The sequence below is a fragment of the Rhodotorula toruloides genome (genome assembly GCF_000320785.1).
Source record: "Rhodotorula toruloides NP11 unplaced genomic scaffold Scaffold5, whole genome shotgun sequence".
Lineage (NCBI taxonomy): Eukaryota > Fungi > Basidiomycota > Microbotryomycetes > Sporidiobolales > Sporidiobolaceae > Rhodotorula > Rhodotorula toruloides.
The window spans coordinates 394,611-414,349 of record NW_015622965.1 but is presented as its reverse complement, the minus strand read 5'-3'; the positions used below and the strand labels follow the sequence as shown (position 1 = coordinate 414,349).

The window sequence follows — 19,739 nt, the reverse complement described above, 5'->3', positions numbered from 1 at the left end:
CTGGCCAGGAAGCAAACTCAAAAGGCCGCCCAACCGTTCAAGGCGCTCAGCGAGGCTCGACAGCGAGGCGAGGACCCTCGACAACCCGTGCCGAACGAGCGGGCCCTCTCGTGGTCAGCGACTGCTCACTCCTTTGCTCCATAGCGCACGCTTGTTAGCTAGAATGGTCACTCAGCGCACTCTCAAGCTCTCCCAGTTCAAGCCCAGCTTCTCGGCGCAGGAACTTGCCAACCTCCAGACTTCGATCCGGTCCTCAAGGTTACCCGCCGAGACGTATGCATCGAGGCAGGAGCGGTACGGCATCACGCATGCATGGATGAAGAAGGCGCTCGGGCGGTGGCAAAACGGGTTTGACTGGTAAGTTGCGCGCGAACTTGCTTCTCGTCAACTCGGCTCATCCTTGGACTGCCACCGTAGGCAGAAGCATGAAGACGAGCTGAACGAAGTGGACCACTACATGACTACGATTCAGGACGAAGGTGTCGAGCACAAAGTGCGCGTAGACTTCCGCTCGTCGACGAAGCCCTCCAGTTGACAATCGTCTCGCAGGTCCACTTCATCTTCCACGAGTCGCCCGACCCCAACGCTATCCCTCTCATGCTCTTGCACGGCTGGCCAGCACGTACAGGCAGCTTCGTCCGGCGCTGGAAACCGGGATTGACCTTTACCGTTCGCAGGGCTCGGCGTTCGAATTCATCGAAGGTATCTGTCCAACCAATGCCTCCTCCTGCCAGGATTTCCAGCTGACAGTATAGCTTGGCAGTCATCAAGATCCTGCGCAAGAGCACGTCGCCCGCCTTCCACCTCATCGCGCCGATGGAACCCGGCTACGGCTGGAGTTCGCCTCCTCCGCTTGACCGCGGCTTCAACATGGACGACTGCGCGCGCCTCCTCGACAAGCTCATGCAGGGACTCGGCTTCGGCGACGGCTATGCCGTACAAGGCGGAGACATCGGCAGCGGGCTCGCTCGAACTCTCGCGCTCAAGTACGACGGTTGCAAGTGCATCAACGTCAACTACCTGCCGGCGGTCGCGCCTCCGCCTGGCTCGCCGGAGCGGAAGCAGCTCAAGCCACACGAGGAGAAGTCGCTGCAACGAAGCGAACAGTTCCAGGCAACGGGCCGTGGGTATGCCATCGAGCACGCCACGAGGCCGTCAACGATCGGTGCGTTACTCCTCGACATCGTTGAGAGCTTCTCCTCACGCTCGTTCGTCCCGCAGGCATGGTCGTCGGCAGCTCACCCGTCGCATTGCTCGCTTGGCGTGCGTCTCTTTTGCCGTCTTCACGTTGCGCGACGAGGCTAACCTTACGGTTCACAGTTGGCGAGAAGTACCGAGACTGGACGTGCGTGTCGCGCGTTTCAGCTCGTCAACCAGCCGTGAACGGACTGACATCCTTACCCGCGCAGAGACGAGGAGCTCCCGCTTGACCACGTCCTCTCCATCGCGACGATCTGGTGGATACGCGACAGCTTCCCCTCGTCGATCTGGGCGTACGCGGACATCCTCAAGACCGGCATCTCGGCCCTGCACAACGACCCAAGCTACCGCCTTGAGAAGCCCTTCGGTTACAGCTCGTTCCAGGGTGAGATCTCGTCGACTCCCGAGGCCTGGGCTGGAAGGAACGGCAACTTGCAGTTCTATAGCTACCATGCGAAGGTGCGTTGCGCGGGACTCGGCAAATGTCCTTCGCCCCGTTCTCGCCTCATCACTCGCCGCTGACATCGCTCGCGCGGACAGGGCGGACACTTTGCGGCGGCCGAGCAGCCGGAGGAATTCGCGCAGGATATGATCCACTGCTTCGCGAAGCTGTGGCCGCTCGCAACGCAGGCCAAACAAGCTTGAGAAGGTCAGCGTGCAAAGCTCTCCCAGTCTCCCCCTCCAAGGCTGTAGCGGGACTGTACAGCAACGCGGATTGCACAAACAACAAGAAATACTAGAAGGTCCCGAGCGAGGCGAACTGGCCAAGCGCGGTCCAAGTCGACCAAGAGAAGTTTGGGTCGGCGAACCTGCGATGAGTGCAAATCAGCGAGCTGAACGTGATGGCTGAATAGCGAGCGTGAACGCACTCAGGTCCTTCGAGCATCGCCAGGTCGAAGTCGACAGCGAGGTCCGGCTGGGCGTCGCTCCTGCAAGTCGAGGCAGCGTCAACTCGGCGAGTCAAGTCCCGCTGTAGAGAGGCAACACACAGTCCGAGCGCAGCGGAAGAAGCAAAGACAGGCCCGCCGTTCGGACCGCCACCGTTCGCGAAACCCGCCCAAGACTCGACCGCGCCGAGCGAGTGATGCGCCTGTTGCGGCGCGAGGAGCGAGTCGAGCGACATTGCGCCGCCCGCGCGCGGCTGAGAAGTCGTCGCGGCGGGAGAGACGAAGAGAGTGTCGGTTGACGAGCTGCTCGTGGCGGAGACGATGGCGCCGACTCGCTGGAGCAGGCGGCCGTATCTGCGAGACACGAAACGCGTCAGCTACAACTCCTTGCTGGCGCAATCCGAGCGGACGCACGGCTCCTCCTGCGACTGGTCCCACAAGTCTCCCGCCGCCCTCCTCCTACTCTCCTTGTCCTCATACGCCTCCTTCAGCAACCTGAACGCGCTCAAGCTACTCTTGGCGATCATCCTGACCTCCGCGACGCGCGAGTCCACGTGCTTCTCGAACCAGGGGAAGGTGGCTGTGATGGCGGTCAAGTCGTCGTCCGCTTCGCGAGGAGTTTGCGCCGTGTCTTGCCAGAGCGACATGAAGAGGACGATGATGGCGATCTGGACGTTGAGAAGCTGGAAGCCGCTCTTGAGTAGAGGAGCTGCGCCACGCGAGCGGTCAGCTTCAGCTCTGCGACACAGATGAGGCGGAAGGACGCACCCGAGTTGAGCGAGGTCTGACACGCAAGGATCGACCTCGCAGCCGAGATCGCAGTCGTCGTCGACCGACGATACTTCTCAACTGTCCAGCCCTTCGCCATGAACGGCCGGTGCACGCGGAGGATGCGCGAGTGGACGCTCTGGATCGCCATGTTGCGGCGCCACAGGTTGGTGAGGGGCTCGCCGAGCGGCGGGATGTAGTCTTCACGTAGCTGGACCGGAAGCGAGTCGAGGATGGCGCTGATCGGAGGGAGGAGTAAATTAAGGGGACGGGCGGACGGCAGAGGTCAAGCGTACCGGTAGTTTCCGTCGATGGCCAAGATCGCCTCGTATGTGAGCGGTAGGTCGCCGTCCCTACACAAGGAGGACTCGCTCAGCGATGGTCCACACGAGCGGGACGCAAATGCAACGCACATCATCTCCTTGAACTTCCGCTGCTCAAGCGCGGTGCGGAACTTGACGAGCTGTACGGACCATGCTTAGCGTACGCAGCGAAAAGGAGAGCAGCGGCACTCACGTCAAGGGAGATGTCGGTCGCTTCTTCTGCTGGTCGAGGCGGGACGACCTCGTCGGGCGAGAGGTCCGAATCGTTGTAGTTGCCAGGCAGGGCGGACGTGACTACGACACATGCCAAGCCGTCAGCGCAAAAAGCATGCGTAGAAGATGAGCTCGACGCACCGAGATGAGGCGGCAAGCTCGTCTTGATTCGCAAGCTCGTATAATCGAGGAACAGCAACGTCGTCAACATCCGCAGGGCCATCTCGCGCTTGAGCGTGTTGACGCCGGGCGGCAAGCCCGAGTTGATTTCGTCTTCTTCGCTCAGTAACGGCATCGTTGACGGGTCGGAGCCGAGTTGGTGCAGACCCATTGACTGGGCCATGCGGAGGGCGGCGCCGATGTAGGTCTGATGGCGTTCGGCGGCACTGCACAACCTTCCTCAGCGAAATCATAGCGAAAGGAGGAGAGCGACACGCACGCTCGGTTACCGGCGAAGAGGAAGAACGGCGCAAACAGCACGATCGCCTGGAGCGTCCTGAACCTCGGTTTTCCCGTCCAATCTCCACACTCGAGCGCACTCTGGGCGCACTCGAAAAACTTCCACGGAAGGGTATCGAGATCCTGCGCGGTGATGCTGCAGAGTGGTGACTCGATAGGAGACTCGAGCGAGTTGACGGAGAGACAGAGGGTCATGGCGAAGCAGGCGAGCCAGAGGGGGTCGATCTCGGCTTGTCGACCTTCGGAGCGGAGGAGACAGAAGGCGTCGTATTCGGCGAGGAAGGTCGGCTTGTGGTGCACTGCATGGAGGGGGAGGTCAGGCAGGAAATGCGAAAGAGCGAACGAGGGCGACGCACGATGCCATGCCCAGTCTACCCGCTCGAAGTAGTTCCTCAGCATCCAGTCCGACACCGATTTGCGCTGCGGCAGGTTTGCGTAGATATCGTCGAGGACGAGCTTGCGCCTCGAGTCGATGGCAGGGACGACAAGGGAGTCGAGCGCGCGACTGGCGAGGTCGGCATTCGAGATGGTGGACGAGGGGCTGAGGTGCATGGCGCCGGACCCGGAGAGGATGGGTGGCAGGACGGGAAGGGCGTGTGAGGAAGAGGCGAGGCGGGGAGAGGCGGATCGAGCTGTCTTGCCGGTCTTTGGCGCGACGCGGGTGAGCTTGTGGTGGAGAGCTAGAGTTGCCGAAGATGTCAGCGCATGAGAAGAGAGAGAAGCTCGACCCCAGCGTACCCAGCTCCTCGAGAACAAGTGCCGCATCCTCGACATTCTCAGCATCCGAGTCCTGCTGCTCATCGCCGTCGTTTGTCGACGCCTTGGGGCGAAGGGGCAGAGTGACAGGCGCTGCAGCCGCGTCGGCCAACTCGCCCGCCAGATCTGGCGCAAGACGAGCTAGAACAGTCTCGAGAACGGCGACCCGGCGCCGCAGCTGCTCGTGGTCAACGGCGAGGGCGAAAGGCTGAGGTGCCGGCTCGACCTTGGGTTGCTCCCATCGACACAGGTGCTGCTCGTTGCGCTTGATGCACGCTTCGCACGGCAGCTTGCGGTCGCACTTGATCTTGCGCTTCTTGCATAGGGCGCAAGACAAGGCCGCGCGGTTCCGTTTCCGCTTCGGCTTGGTTGGGAGTTCGCCTGGGCCGAGTGCAGGAGACGCATTGCGCGACTGTTGAGCGGTCAGCGACAAGTTGAGGCGAAGAAGGGGGAGATGGGCGGCGAGGTGAGAGAACAACGAGATGGTCAGCGGTCGCTCTAGATGCCGACGCAGGGAGTGCACGCACGTCGTCGTCCGACAGCTCGTCCTCGTCGTCCACCGTCTGGCTCCTGACCCTCTTCCCTCTCCCCACAAGTCCGTGCGCCGACTCGTCCTGTGCCCTCGCACCACGCGCATTCGACGGTCCAGCAGCAGCGTCAGCCGAGTAAGGGTCCTGCAGTCCGTTCATAGCCATTGCCGAGCCAGCCAGAGCGTGTGAGAGCGTGCAAGCCAAATGTCAGGCGATGAAGACGAGCGGGTGTGAGACAGCTCGCCAGCAACTCGCACCAGCTGCTTCGCTCTTTCGATGGATGGGATCAATCGACAGTCCTGATGCATCCCAGCTCAACAGGAACCCCGCCCGAAGGAGTTGTTGCGTACAGAAATCGTTCACTCAGCGTCACGGCGGGGCAGCGGTCGATTTGGCTGCTTCTCCACCTTTGCTCGCTCCGTGTGCTCCGCAGACCAGCTCGCCGTGCTCCCAGCCTCTGCTTGACCCACCCTGCCCGCTCGAACAAGTCCGCGAGGCGTGCGTCCACTACTCTTCGCCTGCTCGTCCTCCCTCGGACTCGCTCGCTCGGTGACGGCGCACGAGAGGCCGGGGACAGCCTCGATCGCACGCTGACACCTCCAGCAACACTCGCAACAGCCGCGCAAACTCCCACCAGCTCACAGCGACTCTCCGCCAAGCCATGTCGCCCCCTTACCTCCTCCCGCTGCCCAATGTCGCGACCCTGCCGCCCAAGCTGCAGGCCGCGGTCGACGACATCGAGCAGCAGTTCGACTTGCCGACAGACAAGTTGCGCGAGATCACCGACCAGATGCTGTGGGAGTACAACAAGGGCTTGTCCGAATTGCCCACGGACGAGACGAGGGACACTTTCGTGTGAGTTGCAGGTCTAATCGTGTCCTGGGAGGTCGTTCGAGACTGACAGACACTCGTGCGAACGCAGCCCGATGATCCCCTCCTACATCCAGCACATCCCGCACGGCAAGGAGAAGGGCACCTTCCTCGCGCTCGACCTTGGCGGCACCAACCTGCGTGTGTGCGAGGTCGAGTTGCTCGGCGACAGCAAGTGGCGCATGAAGCAGCAGAAGTACCGCGTCTCGGACGCCCTCAAGGTCGGAGATGTCACCGCCTTGTTCGACTACATCGCGGGTTCCGTCGACCACTTTTTGACCGAGATCGGCACGACCGCGAGCGAGGACGAGAAGCTCCACCTCGGTTTCACCTTCTCGTTCCCCGTCGCTCAGACTGCGCTCGCTGCGGGAACCCTCATCAACTGGACAAAGGTGCGTGGCGCGCCAGACATGAGCCACGTTTCGTTGCGAGACTGACTTCTTCATGCTACCGTCGTGCTACAGGGCTTCGAGTGCAAGAATGCTGTCGGCAAGGACGTCGTCCAGCTCCTGCAGGACGCCCTCGACCGCAAGCACATCCACGTCCGCTGCTCGGCGCTCGTCAACGACACTTGCGGCACCTTGATGGCCGCCGCGTACGAGCGCGGCGACTGCTTGTGCGGCGGTATCTTTGGCACGGGCACGAACGGCGCCTACGTCGAGAGTATCGACAAGCTCACCAAGATGGGCTACCAGGCAGACGAGCTCGAGCGCAACAAGGAGCAGGGACTCGACAAGATGGTTGTCAACACCGAGTGGGGAGCGTTCGACAACGAGCGCAAGGTGTTGCCGTTCACCATCTTCGACAGCCGCGTCGACCGCATCTCGATCAACCCTCGGAAGCAGGCGTACGAGAAGGTGCGTCAGTTCTCTTCCTACTCTCTAGCTCCTGTACTGACGTCGCGCTCTCGCAGATGATCTCCGGAATGTGTACGCTTCGAGAGCTCGAGTCGTCAAGCCAATCGCGCACGCTGACCCCCGTCGCCCGCAGACCTCGGCGAAGTCACCCGCAACGCGCTCCTCCACCTCGTCGACTCGCAAGTCCTCTTCAACGGTTTCTCCTCGCAGAGTCTGAACCGCCACTACGGCCTCGACACGGCGATCATGTCCGCCCTCGAAGCGCCCTTCGTCCCCAACTCTCCCCAGTCCGGCGACGCCCTCACCGCCATCCGCCAAGTGCTCACCTCGGAACTCGGCATCTCCGCCTCGCTCATCGACGACGCAGACTGCCTCGCCGCCGCACGCATCTCGGAAGTCGTCGGCACGCGCGGGTGCAGGCTCTCGGCTTGTGCGATCGCGGCGACGGTTAGGCAGACGGGCGGCGACGCGCGCGACTGGCCAGAGGCGAAGAAGATCATCTTTGGTCTTGATGGAAGCTTGGTCGAGTTCTATCCGAGGTTTGAGCAGAGGGTCAGGGATGCGTTGAGGGAGTTGCTTGGAGACGAGGTGCAGAAGAGGGTCGACATCGTTTTGGCGAAGGACGGTTCCGGCGTCGGAGGTGCGTCTAGATCCTCATCTCTTTGTGAGCGCGACTGACCCTGATCGTACTCGCGCAGCCGCACTGTGCGCGCAGGCCGCCCAGGCGATGGAGCAGAAGGGCGCCGCGACCGTCACCAAGTAAACGGGCTGGCGCAGACTCTGTATATTGTGCTTCGGTCACCGCAATACATGACGAGGTCTTGTATACATCCTGCTCGCTGGGCGAACGGGAAAGGGTCTGCTTCGGGAGATATCGCTCGCTTGCTAGCGTCCCCACCCCAGCTTGCTACCGTTGGCTGTGCTCCTTTCAGTCTGAGGGACTCGAGGCGAACGCGATACTTTGCGGAAGACGATATCTGTTTCGCTACAAGGGAGAAGGTCCGGAGAAGGGGACGAGGGAAGACGACGGCAACATGCGAGGAAACAAGGCTAGGTGTACAAGGGCTGGCGCGGGAATATGGTCACCGTCGTATTGACGCAAGAAAGTCTGTGTGTGCGAGAGTCTGCCCACTCAGCCCTTCCAGGCATAGCGACCCATGTTGACCCTTCCTCCTCCCACCGCTCCGCCAAGTCCAAACGCGTCCGCCGTCCCACCACCCGGCTGTCCATTACCATCTCCTCCTCCCGCTCTCGGTCCCTCCCTAACCTCGACACCCTCAGCCTCCAACCACTCTGCCTGCCTCCTCGTCGCAGCGACGTTTCCCCTCGGCGAGATGAGGCCTGAGGAAGCGACGACGCGGTGCCACGGTACGAAGTCGGGGTTCGGCTCGGGCGGTGGGAGGGGCTCGTCGGATGAGGAGGCGGAGGAGATTGAGGATGGCGTTGGAGGGAGGTAGGGCATCGAGAGGCGCGAGGGGAGGACCTTGAGCGCTGAGCCAACCCTGTGTACAGCGGGACTGTCAGTGAGAATGCAGCTTGCGAGCAACCGGGAAGACGAGACGCACATGCGCGAATGGCGCGGGTGCCCGATCAGCTTGGCGACCTGGCCGTACGAGACGACCTGTGCTCGAGCCGGTGTTAGCCAAGGACGTACAGAGCTGACGGTCAAGCTCATGCACACCTTTCCCTCTGGAACGCGGCGCACGCAATCGTAGACCGCAGCATTGAAGTCCCTCCTAAACGCAGAATCGCCGTCTGCGTCGCTGGAACCGCCTCGAACGGATGCAAGCGGGTCATATGGCGACGGCGACGTGTTCTGGAGGATGTCTGCGCGTTCGGCGGGCATTGTGAAGCAGGAGGCGAGTGCAAGTGGGGCAAGAGCGAAGCGAGGGAAGGGCGGGCAGGATAGAGGGACAAGCGATCGCGGGCGCGATAGATGGCGGGGTGGGAGATGTCGGAGCGTGCGACTATTCGATTGCGTCGCCTATCCGTCCTTGGCGAGTTCGGAGCGCTCGAGTCGGGCAAACGAGGGGCGATCCACGACAGCGAGAGGTGGAGACGGCCGGGATCTGTGATGCAGCTGGGCCGGGATGGTCTTGGGGGTCCGAAGAGTCTTTGTGGGTCCAGCACGAGCTTGTATCGGTGTGCAATCACTTAAAAGTGAGGAGTCGAAGCGAGAGAGGGAGCCGAGAGGGTCTGGCAGGAAGACGAGGTTCAGCAACAGCGACACCACGCTTGCTCGAGCTGTGCACGGGCTGTACGCTGCTGGACTATCTCCAGAGGGCTGTCAGCGTCCCCAGCCTGCCCGCCAGTCCGCTTGTCGCGCCGTCATCCCGCTTCATCAGTCGACTCCACAGCCTCACTCGACAGACTCGGCTGCACGGGTTCGCAGGGGGTCTGACGGGCGCAGGAACGCTCAGAGATGGACAGGATGGAGCTAGCACGCGCCGGACTGGCTCAGGGTGCGGGGGCTTCGGCGGGTACGGCCAACACTCTGCGTGACTTCGGCGCGGAGCTCTTCACGCCTCCTGCGGCCTTCCTGGAGAGCCACGGCGCAATGGACGACGACGAGTTCGCGGGCAACGCCGACTTTGCAAGTCTGCGCGAGATGGGAGCCGACGCCGACGTCGCTCTCGCCGCAAACAAGGCGTACCAGGCGGAGCTCATGAAGGCGATGGACCGGGTTGACGCGGCTCGCAAGCGCATCAGCGAACTTGAGGCGAGTTTTCGAGCTTCTGACGAAGCGGCAGGACTGCCAGTGTTCGCGCTCGCTAACTCTTCTTACCTTGACAGACCCTCCTCACCGCTCTCTCCGAAGAGATGGCCTCCGCCCAGCCAGCCGACGCGGCGTCTCCGTCAGCAACCGCCGCAGAAGCGCCGTTCGCGGAGTTGGTCGCCTCGACAAGGGCTCTCGGGCAGACAACTTTCAAGATCAGCGCGCCTGGGACGAGCGACCCAGGTTTGCCGTTCTTCAAGCATTATTACGGCAAGGTGCGCTTGCCACCCTTCTCTACTCAAGCAGGAGAGGATCTGACGCTCGCAATCGAAACAGGACCTCCCGCCTAACCCGGACGGCGAAGCGCGGGACCGCTATCTCTCTGCCATCCGCATTGTCGCCTGTACGTCCGTCCTTCGCATGAGATGCTCCGACTTGGTGTCTGTCCCTTTGAGCTCATGCTCCTTCCCGCGCGGGCGACCTGCAGGGACTCCCGCCGAACGCGCTCGCCTCAGGCAGGAGATTGTCGCGCAGAACCACCGGATGGTCGCCAAGGAGGCTCTGAGGCTGTACGTGTTCTTCTCACTGACCCACCGAACGATGTTGAGTTGCAGCGTCATACTCGCTTCAGGTTGAGGCGACCTTCGTCTCGCTCGCTGTCTAGTTCGACCGTTGGCTGACTCCGTCTGGCTCGTATTCCACAGCGGTCGAGACATCACACAAGTCATGGCGGCACAGGACCCGAAGTGGTTCGTCGAGAACTTGGAGGGACTGGACTGGGACCAGGTCGCTGTCGTCGTGCGTCTCGTCTCGTCTCGCTTCGCTCGCTCCGCATTAGCCGTTCGATCAGAAGGCTGACGTGGTGCGCGCATGATGTTGATGCATGCAGATGGAACGGCGCTCTCCCTCCGCCTGCCGCATGCAATGGCTCCAACACGACCACCCGCGCCTCAATACCTCGAGCAAGTGGGGCAAGGACGAGCTCAAGCGCTTGTACGAGATCGTCGAGTCGCGCGCAAATGGCGTCAAGGAGGACAACGGCGGGTGGGAGGGAGTTGCGAGCGAACTTGGGGTGCGTCCGCGGTCTCGTCCCGTTCTCCTCGCTTGGGACGCGATGTTAACCTTTCCGCGATGCTGCGCAGACAAACCGCTCGAGTATGGCTTGCCTCAGCGCCTATCAACGACGTCCGCTGCCGAAGGAGTCTTGGACGACCGAGGACGACGAGCGGCTCAAGGAGGCGGTGGTCTGGTGGGGCGAGAACTGGCAAGTCGGTGAGTCGAGCGTCCTCACATTCATTACCAGCTTCTCGCTTGCGCACGAGCAACAAAGCGGATTGCGTACGATATCCTGCACATCATGAGGCCGGTTCGCTAACGTGCATATCTCGACAGTCGCGCGCCACGTCCAACGCAACCCTAATGCTTGCCACAACCGCTACACGAACTCCCTCCTCCCGACCCTCCGTCGCGGCAAATGGAGCGCCGAAGAAGACGCCAAGCTGAAGTTGGCTGTCCAGGCTTGCGGGAAGAACTGGACTGCGATCAGCGAGCGGGTTGACGGACGCACGGACGCCCAGTGTAGGGAGAGGTGGTCGAATATTTTGGACCCAAAGGTGCTGGGCACGAAGAATTGGACGGAGGAGGTCAGTCGCAACTTCGCTCGCTTGCTTCTTGGCCACTCCTCCCTGCGGCAGCGCGCGGAGCCGCTCGAGTTCACGTTGCGTCCTTACTGACATGGGTAAAACTGCAGGAGGACGCGACGCTACTGCGCATGCGTGACGAGGAGCAGCTCCCCTGGAACGAGATCTCGCTGCGCGGATTCGGCGGGACGAGGACCGACAGCAACGTGCGTCTCGCCTCGTTCTCCTCTTCCTCTCGCTTTTTCACCGCGCTGACTTGCGCGATCACTCGTGCGTGCCTGCAGTGCCTTCGCCGCTACACGGACCTGAAGAAACCGCCGAAGAAGAAGCGGAAGAAGCGCGCGCCAAAGCGGCCTGTCAGCGATGACGAGGACGACTTTGAGATCGCGCAGGACGACGTCGGGTCGGTTGGTGAGGCCGAAGCGGAGCCGGCGGCGAAGAGGCAGAAGATGGCGAGCGCGACGAGGGGGAGGGGGAGAGGCAGAGGCAGGGGGAGGGGTCGAGGTGGTGGGACGGCGCGGGCCGCCAGGACGAGGGAGTTGGAAGACGGCGGAGAGTCGGCTGGCGAGCAGGAAAAGGAGGACGGGGTCGAGGGAGCCGCCCCCGAGCAGGAGGAGGCGGAACCGGCGGAGGAAGAAGGTATGACGACGCGGCGGAGTTCTCGCAAGAAAGTCGCGCCGGGTCAGTGAAGCTGTTGGGGCGGCGAATGTGCGTTTCGAGCCGGCTGAACAGGCTGTAGCCCATTAGGAGGTGGACGAAGGCGAGGAGGGCCTCTCTCAAACATGTCACTTCGCCTGTAATCTAGCGGCTGGACCTCATTCGAGTCTCTGAGAGCATGGCCAGTACGTTCTCGTACAGCAGTTCTCGAATGAAGCAGAGAGGAAAACGTTCGCCTTGCTCCCTCGACGTCGACGGGGAGCTGCTCTCGCCAAGTCACTTCGCTCTTCTCTCGCTTCAAGTTTACTGCTTGCACCAGACTCACACACCTCAGAAACCACCCTATCACCCAATCCAGCCCTTTCCAGATGTCTGCCCCCGCCGAAACCGCCTCGTCCTCGACCGCACCCGCCGAGCAGCAACAGCCCGCCATCGCGCAGGCCATGCAGGCGACTCCCCAGGAGCTTGGCCACAAGGTGAGTGAACACAACAGCTCTGTCTAAGTGGCCGATCGAGCGATGTGCGAGGGTGTGAAGACGATACTCCACCACGTCGGGTTGATGGCGCTGCACATCAGCGAGGACGAACACAGAGGGCTTGCCAGGAGCAGCAGGATGTTCCCTACTGTCTCGCTGGCTGGACGGGGGCGGCGAACGAGCACGTGTGGCTTCACCAACTCCCCCTCTCTCGCACCTTCCCGCCATCGTCGACTTGGATACATGCCAAGCTCTGCCCATTCAGCGAACTGACCGCTCTCATGTTCTTCCAATCCTGCACAGGTCTTTGTCGGCAACCTCCCCTTTGACGCGACGGACGAGTCGATCAAGGAGATCTTTGGCAAGGTGGGCCAGGTGTGAGTGCGCGTTTCCCTAACTTCGCTGCGAGATGGGCACTCCCGCAACGTTGTCATCGCGGATTCCGAGCTGACCACGTCGATCCCACAGTACCGACGCGCAGATCATCCACCGGGGCAGGCGCTCGCTTGGGTACGTTCCCCTTGCTCGACGCCTTCGTCTGCTTGCGTTCTGCACTTCCGGCCTCCGAACGCTCTCAGATCCGTTGCTGACGACGATTCTCGAATCCCCGCAGCTACGGCTTCGTGACCTACACCTCGGAGTCCGACGCCGCCTCTGCCGTTTCCCAGCTCGACAAGTCCGAGATCTCTGGTCGCCAGGTCAACGTCGAGGTTGCGAAGCCCATGCCCGTGTACGATGGCCCTCCTGCGGCGCGAGCACCCAGGAAGGCGGCGAAGAAGGCGGCTGAGGTCGCGGCGACGAGGGAGACGGCGCAGGAGGCGGCTGAGGGTGAGGGCGAGGCCAGGCCGAAGAAGGCTCGCAAGCCCGTATGTTCACTTCTCTGGACGATGTCCAGGTGACGAGCTGACGCTTCCGCCCAACCTCGCAGCGCACCAAGACTCGCGGTCCTCGCGCGCCTCGCAACGACGAGGAGACTGAGGAGGCTGGCGACGCACCTGTCGGCAACAGCGCTGTTTCCGACGCCGCCGACCAGCTCGCCAACACGCACCTCGAGGACGGCGCCGCTCCCCGTGCCCGCAAGCCTCGCACCCGCAAGCCCCGCGCTCGCAAGACCGGTGCTGAGGGCGAGGTCTCTGAGGGTGCGGGCGAGGGTGAGCCCCCTGCTCTCGGCGCCGCCAAGCCCCGCCAGCCTCGTCAGCCTCGCCGCCGCGGTCCCCCCTCGACCGGCGTCGAGTCGCAAACCCTCATCTTCGTCGGCAACCTCCACTTCAGCGTCACGAACGAGATGCTCGCCGCCGCCTTCCCCGAGTGCAAGGTCAAGTCGGCCGTCGTCGTCACGCTCAAGTTTGGCCAGAAGGCGGGCAGGAGCAAGGGCTTCGCATTTGTCGACTTTGAGACGCACGAGGACCAGCTCAAGGCGCTCGAGAAGTACCAGGGCACCGAGCTCGAGGGCAGGCAGCTCAACCTCAAGGTCGCGATCCAGCCCGAGGGCGGAGAGGGCCAGGGCGCCGAGCAGGCTGCCGCGAGGGAGGCCAACGAGGGCGACGCGGCCGAGTCGAACGCTGCGCCTCCCGTCCCCGAGTCGAACAGGACTGAGGGCGACGCCATCATCGTTGCGTCGTAAGGCAGGAAAAGTAAAGGCGGATTCTGCAGGGAGCGGTCTAATCGGCGCTTGGGTAGGCGCGAATGTGTAGCAGCGAGATGTACAGGTGCGCTCGCTTGCGTACGGTCTTATTCAGTCTCAAGCTGACCTCGGTCGGTCCTTCGCCGCTCGTCCGTAGTGCATCGAAAGTAGCAAAGCAACTGCAAAGACTTGAAGTCACCTCGATTCGTGCTTGCGCGTCTTCTCCGAGCGACAATGCTCGATGCAGAAAGACGGCGGAGACTTCTAATCGTACAGGCGATGCTACTGGAGACAACAATCCTGGGCACTAAGGGAGAACAGCTGCTTGTCGACGATCCGCTCAATCTTGCTCCAATCCGCTCGCCGTTGTACTGCCGTGCGCAGGGTTAGCGTCATGCGCACTTCGTGACGACCGAACGAAGCTGAACGCACCCAGCTCGTACAGGTCATCCGGACTCAGCGTCCCCTCGTACCGCGTCGTATCCCGCACGAGGGCGCCGAGGTCCTTAGGCGACTCGATGAGGAACAGCTCGCCCACCATCTTGAGACTCGAGAAGTACGCCGTGACCTGCGGCTGTCGCAGCGACGTGACAAAGGCGTGGTAGGCGTTGAGATCGGCGATGAGCTGCAAGCCGCCGAGCGTCGAGACGATCTGTCGCTTGAGGTGCTTGAGGAGGATGCTGCGAGAGTAGGTGGTCAGTGCGAGCCGAGATGCGAGGCTGTAACGAACGTAGCTCACCCGTGTAACCGGATGCCGACCTCCTGGTAGAAAACCTCGAGGATCTGCTTGTCCGTACTGCCCTTGAGCATGTCACAATGCTTCGACAGGACCTGGGTCGCGTCCTTGCACGCCCGCGTCGGCTGAAGGTCCAGGTCCTCCGACTCGTCTGGCGTGTAGTCGCGGATGCCTTGTCGCGAGGTGATGACATGCTCGACTTGACCCATCAGGATGTTGACTGCAGCGTTCAAGCCTTGCGCGACGGCGTCGTCAAGCGAGGTTTCGAACTTCTTCTTCTCCCGCACGACGACGTTGAGGAAGTCGCGCTTGTCGATGTAGGCGTTCTGCAGGACACAGACGTGAGCAGTGGAGAAAGCCGCAGCTGGCGAAACGCGCCGCTCACCATCTCCTTCTCGAAGTAGACGTCGACCATCTGCTGGATCGTGTCGCCGATGTGAACGAGCTCAAAGAACTGCACCAGCGGCGCAACATCCTCGTCGTCGTCGTGGTCCTGCGGCTTGTACGTCTCCATCTGCAACTTCGCCTTCTCGAACGCGGGACAGACGTGCTTCTCGCCCAGGACCTGCAGGAGGACAATGAAGACCTCCTCGATCGCGTCGCGGACCTTGCGACCGTACGTGCCGGGATAGCGGATGAAGGTCTGGATGCGCTTGAGCGAGTCGCGGTCGGCTTGAATGAGCTGGAGAGCGGTGTCGAGCGACAGCAGAAGCTGCAGCCGGTCGAAACGACTTCGCGTCGCTGGTCGAGGCGGAGGTGTCGAAGCAGAAGATGGCGCGGATGAGAGCGGGATGTCGTGTGCGTTGCCGTTGGCCACGGAGATCGTGCCGTTTGCGTCGACCGAGAGACGCCCAGCGTGCGCCACGTCGTCATCTCCGCCCCAAGCTGAAGCGGAGGACTCGATCGGCACACTGGCGATGGGTACAGAGGGTGGCGGTGGCGGCGCCTCTGCAACTGAGGAAGCGGACGAGGATGCAGCGGGCGCGACCGTTGGTGTCCGATTCCCGCTCAGCTGCGTGCCGAGAGAGGCGAAAGTGTCGATGACGCCTGTCGCGCCGTAGGTGATGGCGTTCAGGCCGTAGGAGGCGGTCTTAGGGATGATTGTGACGGGAAGGAGGAGAACCTTGGTGAAGCCGGCAAGGACGTTTTTCTTGACTTGAGCAGGATTCGACGAGGCGAGGAAGGTCGGGTCGGAAACGGCGAGAGCGGAAGCGGTCTGGCGCGCATAGCAGTTAGCCGATCAGCTCATGCAAAGAGCTAGGAAGGTGAGCGCACCTTGCGATCCCATTCCTCGCACATGCCTTCGAGCACCTCGCGAATCCACTCGCCCTCTTCCGACAGGTAGTCGTCCATCTGCGGTTCGAACATCTTGAAGATGACGTCCTCGGCAGCGTCCTTCGTTATGAGCGGATTCTTCGGCTCGATAGCGAGAACTGCGTCGACAAGGCGGTAGACCTGACCGAACGTTGCGGCGGTCGCGAGGAGGAAGAGAGGGTTCTGGAGTGGTTGTGCGGCGCCGAGCAGTTGTGCGATGTAGTCGGAGACGACATCATTCGCGATGCGCTCGAGGAAGTACAGCAGGACCTTCGCTTCTGGCGGAAAGACACGGGCGATGAGGGATCCTTCCCGGGAGAGGACCGAGATGTTGTTCGACATGAAGCGGTCCATCGCTGAGAAGTCGATGCCGTCCGCTTCGGCGCCCGAAGGCGTCTCGATCTTCGTGAGGTTCCGCAAGGGGTAGTGGTTCGTCCCGAAGAGCGTCTCGCGCTTCTGCACGAACACCTGCGAGACCGTCGTGCTCTGATTGAGCTCCCACATCACCTCTGCCTTCTCCTTCATTGACTGCTCGTCCTGGATCGAGTCGGCGCGCTCGAACTCGGCGAGCAGCGCTGATTCGAAGAAGTCGATGGCAGACTGGACGTTGCGGAGAACGGTCATCCGCTGCGGGAGAGAGCGGGTCGGAGCGACAAGAGGATGGCAGAATCGTGCAAGAGAGGCGAGGAGTTGAGCGCGGAGCATGGGTGTGAGGGATGAAGTGGTGAAGACGAGAGACGAGGTTGTGAGGGTCTGCAGCGAGATGTAGTAGGGTAATAGGATGGCGTGGTGCTTCTTGTAGAGGGTAAGGAAACTTTGTGAAGGGCCGGCGGAAGTTGGGGTCGCGGAGGTAGGCGTCGAGGGGTTGAAGGTGAAGGCGCCCGGTTTGCACGAGGGTGTCGTAGGCGAGCCGGCGGCGATTGGCGTGTCGAAAGTGAGCTTTGATACCGGTGGTGGCCGCCGAGGTTTGCTTGGAGCCGGGAGAGACGTCGGAGGGGCGACATCATCGTCGAACATGAGAAGCAGGTCGTCGGCTGGAGGCGGCTTCGTTCGAGGCGGCGCATCTCCGAGCGCGACCGTCGAGAAGTCTTCCGCCAAACCGAAGGGATCCTCTCCTTCCAAATCGCCATCTTGGAAGTCGCCAAAGCCGTCGTCCGCTTCTGCATCGCGCGGCTTGGCCTCCTTGTCGCCCTGGAAGAAGTCGCCAAACTCGTCGTCGCTTGACTCGTAAATGGCACCCGACGCTGTTAAACCGTTCTCGCCACCCTGTACCGCGTCAGCTTCTGCAAGCTGTCCATCTGCGACCTCTGGCCTCAACCCTTCTACCGCTTCCTTCCCGTCTCGCCAGTCAATCTCGCCCGGCCCGTGGTAACCCAGCCAGCTAAGCTTCACCCTCCACAGCCGATCGTCTCGCGCAATGCTGGCGAGTTTGCGCGAGCAAAGGGCGACTTGTGGCAGGTCGGGGATAGGGAGGAATTGAAGGACGCAAAGCCACGCCTCTTCAGGTAGTCGACCGATCAGTCGCGGCCGTGCCGGAAGTGTACCAGGTGCAGGGGCCCTGTCGGGCATGAGAGCCGTCCATCGTTCTGCGGATCCAGCGAGCGGTTTAGTCTGGAGAGGCAGATCGGAAACGGCTGTGAGAGACTCGACGCACCCATCCTGCCCGGTTGTCCGCCCGCCTACAATCTGTACTCAACACAGTCGAACCCTCGTGCGCCTGCCAACACGCCTCGAGCGGTGGCTTTTCGAAGAGATGAGGGAAGGTGGGGGGATGTGGATTGGTGAGGAGAGCTTCGCTGGCGTTGCGGCGAGTCTCGGCGGATGCGACGACACCAGTGACGCCTCGCAGCAACAAAGCAAGCCTTCCCGAGCGAGTTCAGAGGAAGTATAGCGATGGATCGCAACAAACCACCTCTTGGTCCGCGACAACACGCACGACTCGGCTCGACTGGCTTCCGGTGCTTGCTGGGGACGCGCTGCTGCATGAGCCCTGCACTCGTGTCCAGACGGGCACGGACATTCCACCCGCCCGCGACGCGCGAGTCGTTCAAGGACTTGCTCATCTTCGAGGAGCGGCTCAAGCAGAATGCCGAACGGTGCGTCGCTCGCTGGCGATTGTGGACTTGCTATAGCTGACAAGTCTCCTTCACAGGCTGCAGAAGCAGCGGCGCAAGTACGAGGGTTCGTTGATCCCCCTTCGCTCAGCTCCTTCCCCGCCGGCAACTCGTATAGACGCTTTGCAAGGAAGAATGGCTGTCTGGAAGCTGCTGACTGTCGACTTCTCACGTTACAGCCTTCCTGTTCTCGCTCGTGGGCGTCATCGTGTACTTGGGATACGGGGTCTTCGTCTTGCCGTCCATCGTCCGTTCATTCGACTCTCCGTGCTGAAGCGAGGCTGACCCCTTATTCCTCAACCGACCAGTATTCGCTCGTTCACTACAGCAACATCGCCATGCTCCTCGTCGCCGTAACGACGCTCATCTTGTTTTTCGCGACCGGCATGTACAGCGAGAAGATCGCTTACGCGCACAAGTGCGTCGTTGGTCGCCCAAAATGGTTGCAGGTTGACACTGACAGACACTGGCACAGGTTCGTCCCGCAAGCGAACCGGGCCTTGCGACCCTTCAACATTTACCTCAATACACGGCACCGCTCCCGCTTCTCCCTTTTCCGCCTATTCGGATCCTCCGCCATCCCCGCCCTGTCACGGACACCATCAGGACGCTCTCTCACACCGACATCTGAACTCTCGTCTCCACCCCTCTCTCGACGAACATCAGCTTCCTCCGCCGCCTCGTCGACCGACACGATCCGGTCAACCGGCGCATTCCGCTCTCCGCCTCCCTCTCCTCCACTCGCAGCAAACGCATCTCCACCTCCATCGCCCTCTCGGCGTACTCTTGCCCTTCCCGAAACGATCGACGACGGACCCGTCACTCGCGCGCCGCCCTCCCCTCCACCCAGCTCTTCCCCTCGAAGCGGCGTTCCGATCCCCCCGATACCCCCAGCACAGAACCCCCGCGGCGAACTCATCTTCTCGTCGCGCGTCAACCCGCAGTTTAGGGAAGGCTATGAGCGGTATAGGGCGGAGTGGGAGCGACGGCGTGCGGAGGCGAAGAGGGTGCAGCGTGAGGGGCAGGGAAAGGCGGGGTGGATGAGATGGATGATGCCCTGGCGGAGACGAGGTGCGCGTCCAGCTGCGCAGGCGGAATCTGCGAAGGAGAAGACTGTCGAGGAAAAGAGGGAGGGAGCAGGAAAAGGCGTGCCGAACCTGCCCAAGTTCGAACAAGGCGGGGATGGCGACAGCTTTGGCGGCTCGTTCCCTCCGACTCGGTCGTCCTCGCCTGACCCGCACGGCGAACACACCTCGACCGTCCTCTCATCCACCTCGACTCCTGCCTCTTCCCTCTCTCGCTCGTCCTCGCCGTCTCGACTCGCTGCAGAAGGCGGTCGCTGGAGTCCCGTTCGCATACGGGCCGAGAGCTTCTCGGAACTCTTAACGCACTCGCTTGACGAGGAGGGCGAAGGCGCGGAGGGGCGAACGCAGTTCACGAGGGGTCCGGGTCTGGAGCGCAGCGGGTCTATGAGGGCGTCGGGAGACTGAGACTGTATGAGCGGAGCCTGTAACATGCAGTTGATACGGAAAGGCCCGAGAAACGTCCATTGCGAGGATGCAGATGCGAGGGTATAGATAGAAGATGTATATGCGGGAG

General features: G+C 62.0%; 8 protein-coding genes across 8 annotated transcripts; 5 read left to right on the top strand and 3 right to left on the bottom strand.

Annotated features, from left to right (window-relative positions):
- Nucleotides 1-163: 163 nt before the first annotated feature.
- Nucleotides 164-1,845, top strand: RHTO_06872 (microsomal epoxide hydrolase; the record flags this gene model as incomplete). The annotated part of the gene is made up of 9 exons (XM_016420531.1): nt 164-357; nt 418-493; nt 550-636; nt 678-702; nt 764-1,165; nt 1,222-1,263; nt 1,321-1,345; nt 1,410-1,659; nt 1,741-1,845. 9 exons carry the CDS (start codon nt 164-166, stop codon nt 1,843-1,845), a joined length of 1,206 nt encoding a protein of 401 aa, XP_016274932.1.
- Nucleotides 1,846-1,936: 91 nt separating this feature from the next.
- Nucleotides 1,937-5,301, bottom strand: RHTO_06871 (Zn(2)-C6 fungal-type transcription factor; the record flags this gene model as incomplete). Its single annotated transcript, XM_016420530.1, has 13 exons — nt 1,937-2,009; nt 2,070-2,129; nt 2,190-2,441; nt 2,502-2,796; nt 2,856-3,094; nt 3,152-3,208; nt 3,269-3,318; nt 3,372-3,472; nt 3,533-3,777; nt 3,831-4,149; nt 4,207-4,530; nt 4,589-5,018; nt 5,134-5,301. The coding sequence occupies 13 exons, from the start codon at nt 5,299-5,301 to the stop codon at nt 1,937-1,939; spliced, it is 2,613 nt and encodes an 870-aa protein (XP_016274931.1).
- Nucleotides 5,302-5,797: 496 nt separating this feature from the next.
- Nucleotides 5,798-7,626, top strand: RHTO_06870 (hexokinase; the record flags this gene model as incomplete). The annotated part of the gene is made up of 6 exons (XM_016420529.1): nt 5,798-5,991; nt 6,059-6,398; nt 6,471-6,863; nt 6,920-6,935; nt 6,997-7,503; nt 7,562-7,626. The coding sequence occupies 6 exons, from the start codon at nt 5,798-5,800 to the stop codon at nt 7,624-7,626; spliced, it is 1,515 nt and encodes a 504-aa protein (XP_016274930.1).
- A 369-nt stretch (nt 7,627-7,995) lies between these two features.
- Nucleotides 7,996-8,709, bottom strand: RHTO_06869 (methylated-DNA-protein-cysteine methyltransferase related protein; the record flags this gene model as incomplete). Its single annotated transcript, XM_016420528.1, has 3 exons — nt 7,996-8,365; nt 8,429-8,484; nt 8,545-8,709. The coding sequence occupies 3 exons, from the start codon at nt 8,707-8,709 to the stop codon at nt 7,996-7,998; spliced, it is 591 nt and encodes a 196-aa protein (XP_016274929.1).
- A 576-nt stretch (nt 8,710-9,285) lies between these two features.
- Nucleotides 9,286-11,908, top strand: RHTO_06868 (MYB4R1, myb proto-oncogene protein, plant; the record flags this gene model as incomplete). Its single annotated transcript, XM_016420527.1, has 10 exons — nt 9,286-9,621; nt 9,657-9,854; nt 9,916-9,982; nt 10,067-10,148; nt 10,284-10,377; nt 10,469-10,651; nt 10,722-10,851; nt 10,972-11,222; nt 11,330-11,425; nt 11,504-11,908. The coding sequence occupies 10 exons, from the start codon at nt 9,286-9,288 to the stop codon at nt 11,906-11,908; spliced, it is 1,842 nt and encodes a 613-aa protein (XP_016274928.1).
- A 336-nt stretch (nt 11,909-12,244) lies between these two features.
- Nucleotides 12,245-13,976, top strand: RHTO_06867 (RNA-binding protein; the record flags this gene model as incomplete). Its single annotated transcript, XM_016420526.1, has 5 exons — nt 12,245-12,352; nt 12,656-12,729; nt 12,821-12,862; nt 12,966-13,218; nt 13,281-13,976. The coding sequence occupies 5 exons, from the start codon at nt 12,245-12,247 to the stop codon at nt 13,974-13,976; spliced, it is 1,173 nt and encodes a 390-aa protein (XP_016274927.1).
- Nucleotides 13,977-14,258: 282 nt separating this feature from the next.
- Nucleotides 14,259-17,684, bottom strand: RHTO_06866 (f-box protein pof6; the record flags this gene model as incomplete). Its single annotated transcript, XM_016420525.1, has 6 exons — nt 14,259-14,347; nt 14,409-14,656; nt 14,716-15,038; nt 15,098-15,928; nt 15,988-17,612; nt 17,681-17,684. 6 exons carry the CDS (start codon nt 17,682-17,684, stop codon nt 14,259-14,261), a joined length of 3,120 nt encoding a protein of 1,039 aa, XP_016274926.1.
- A 325-nt stretch (nt 17,685-18,009) lies between these two features.
- RHTO_06865 (Spo7-like protein) lies at nt 18,010-19,630 on the top strand (the record flags this gene model as incomplete). The annotated part of the gene is made up of 5 exons (XM_016420524.1): nt 18,010-18,122; nt 18,179-18,207; nt 18,320-18,387; nt 18,449-18,558; nt 18,616-19,630. 5 exons carry the CDS (start codon nt 18,010-18,012, stop codon nt 19,628-19,630), a joined length of 1,335 nt encoding a protein of 444 aa, XP_016274925.1.
- Nucleotides 19,631-19,739: the final 109 nt, after the last annotated feature.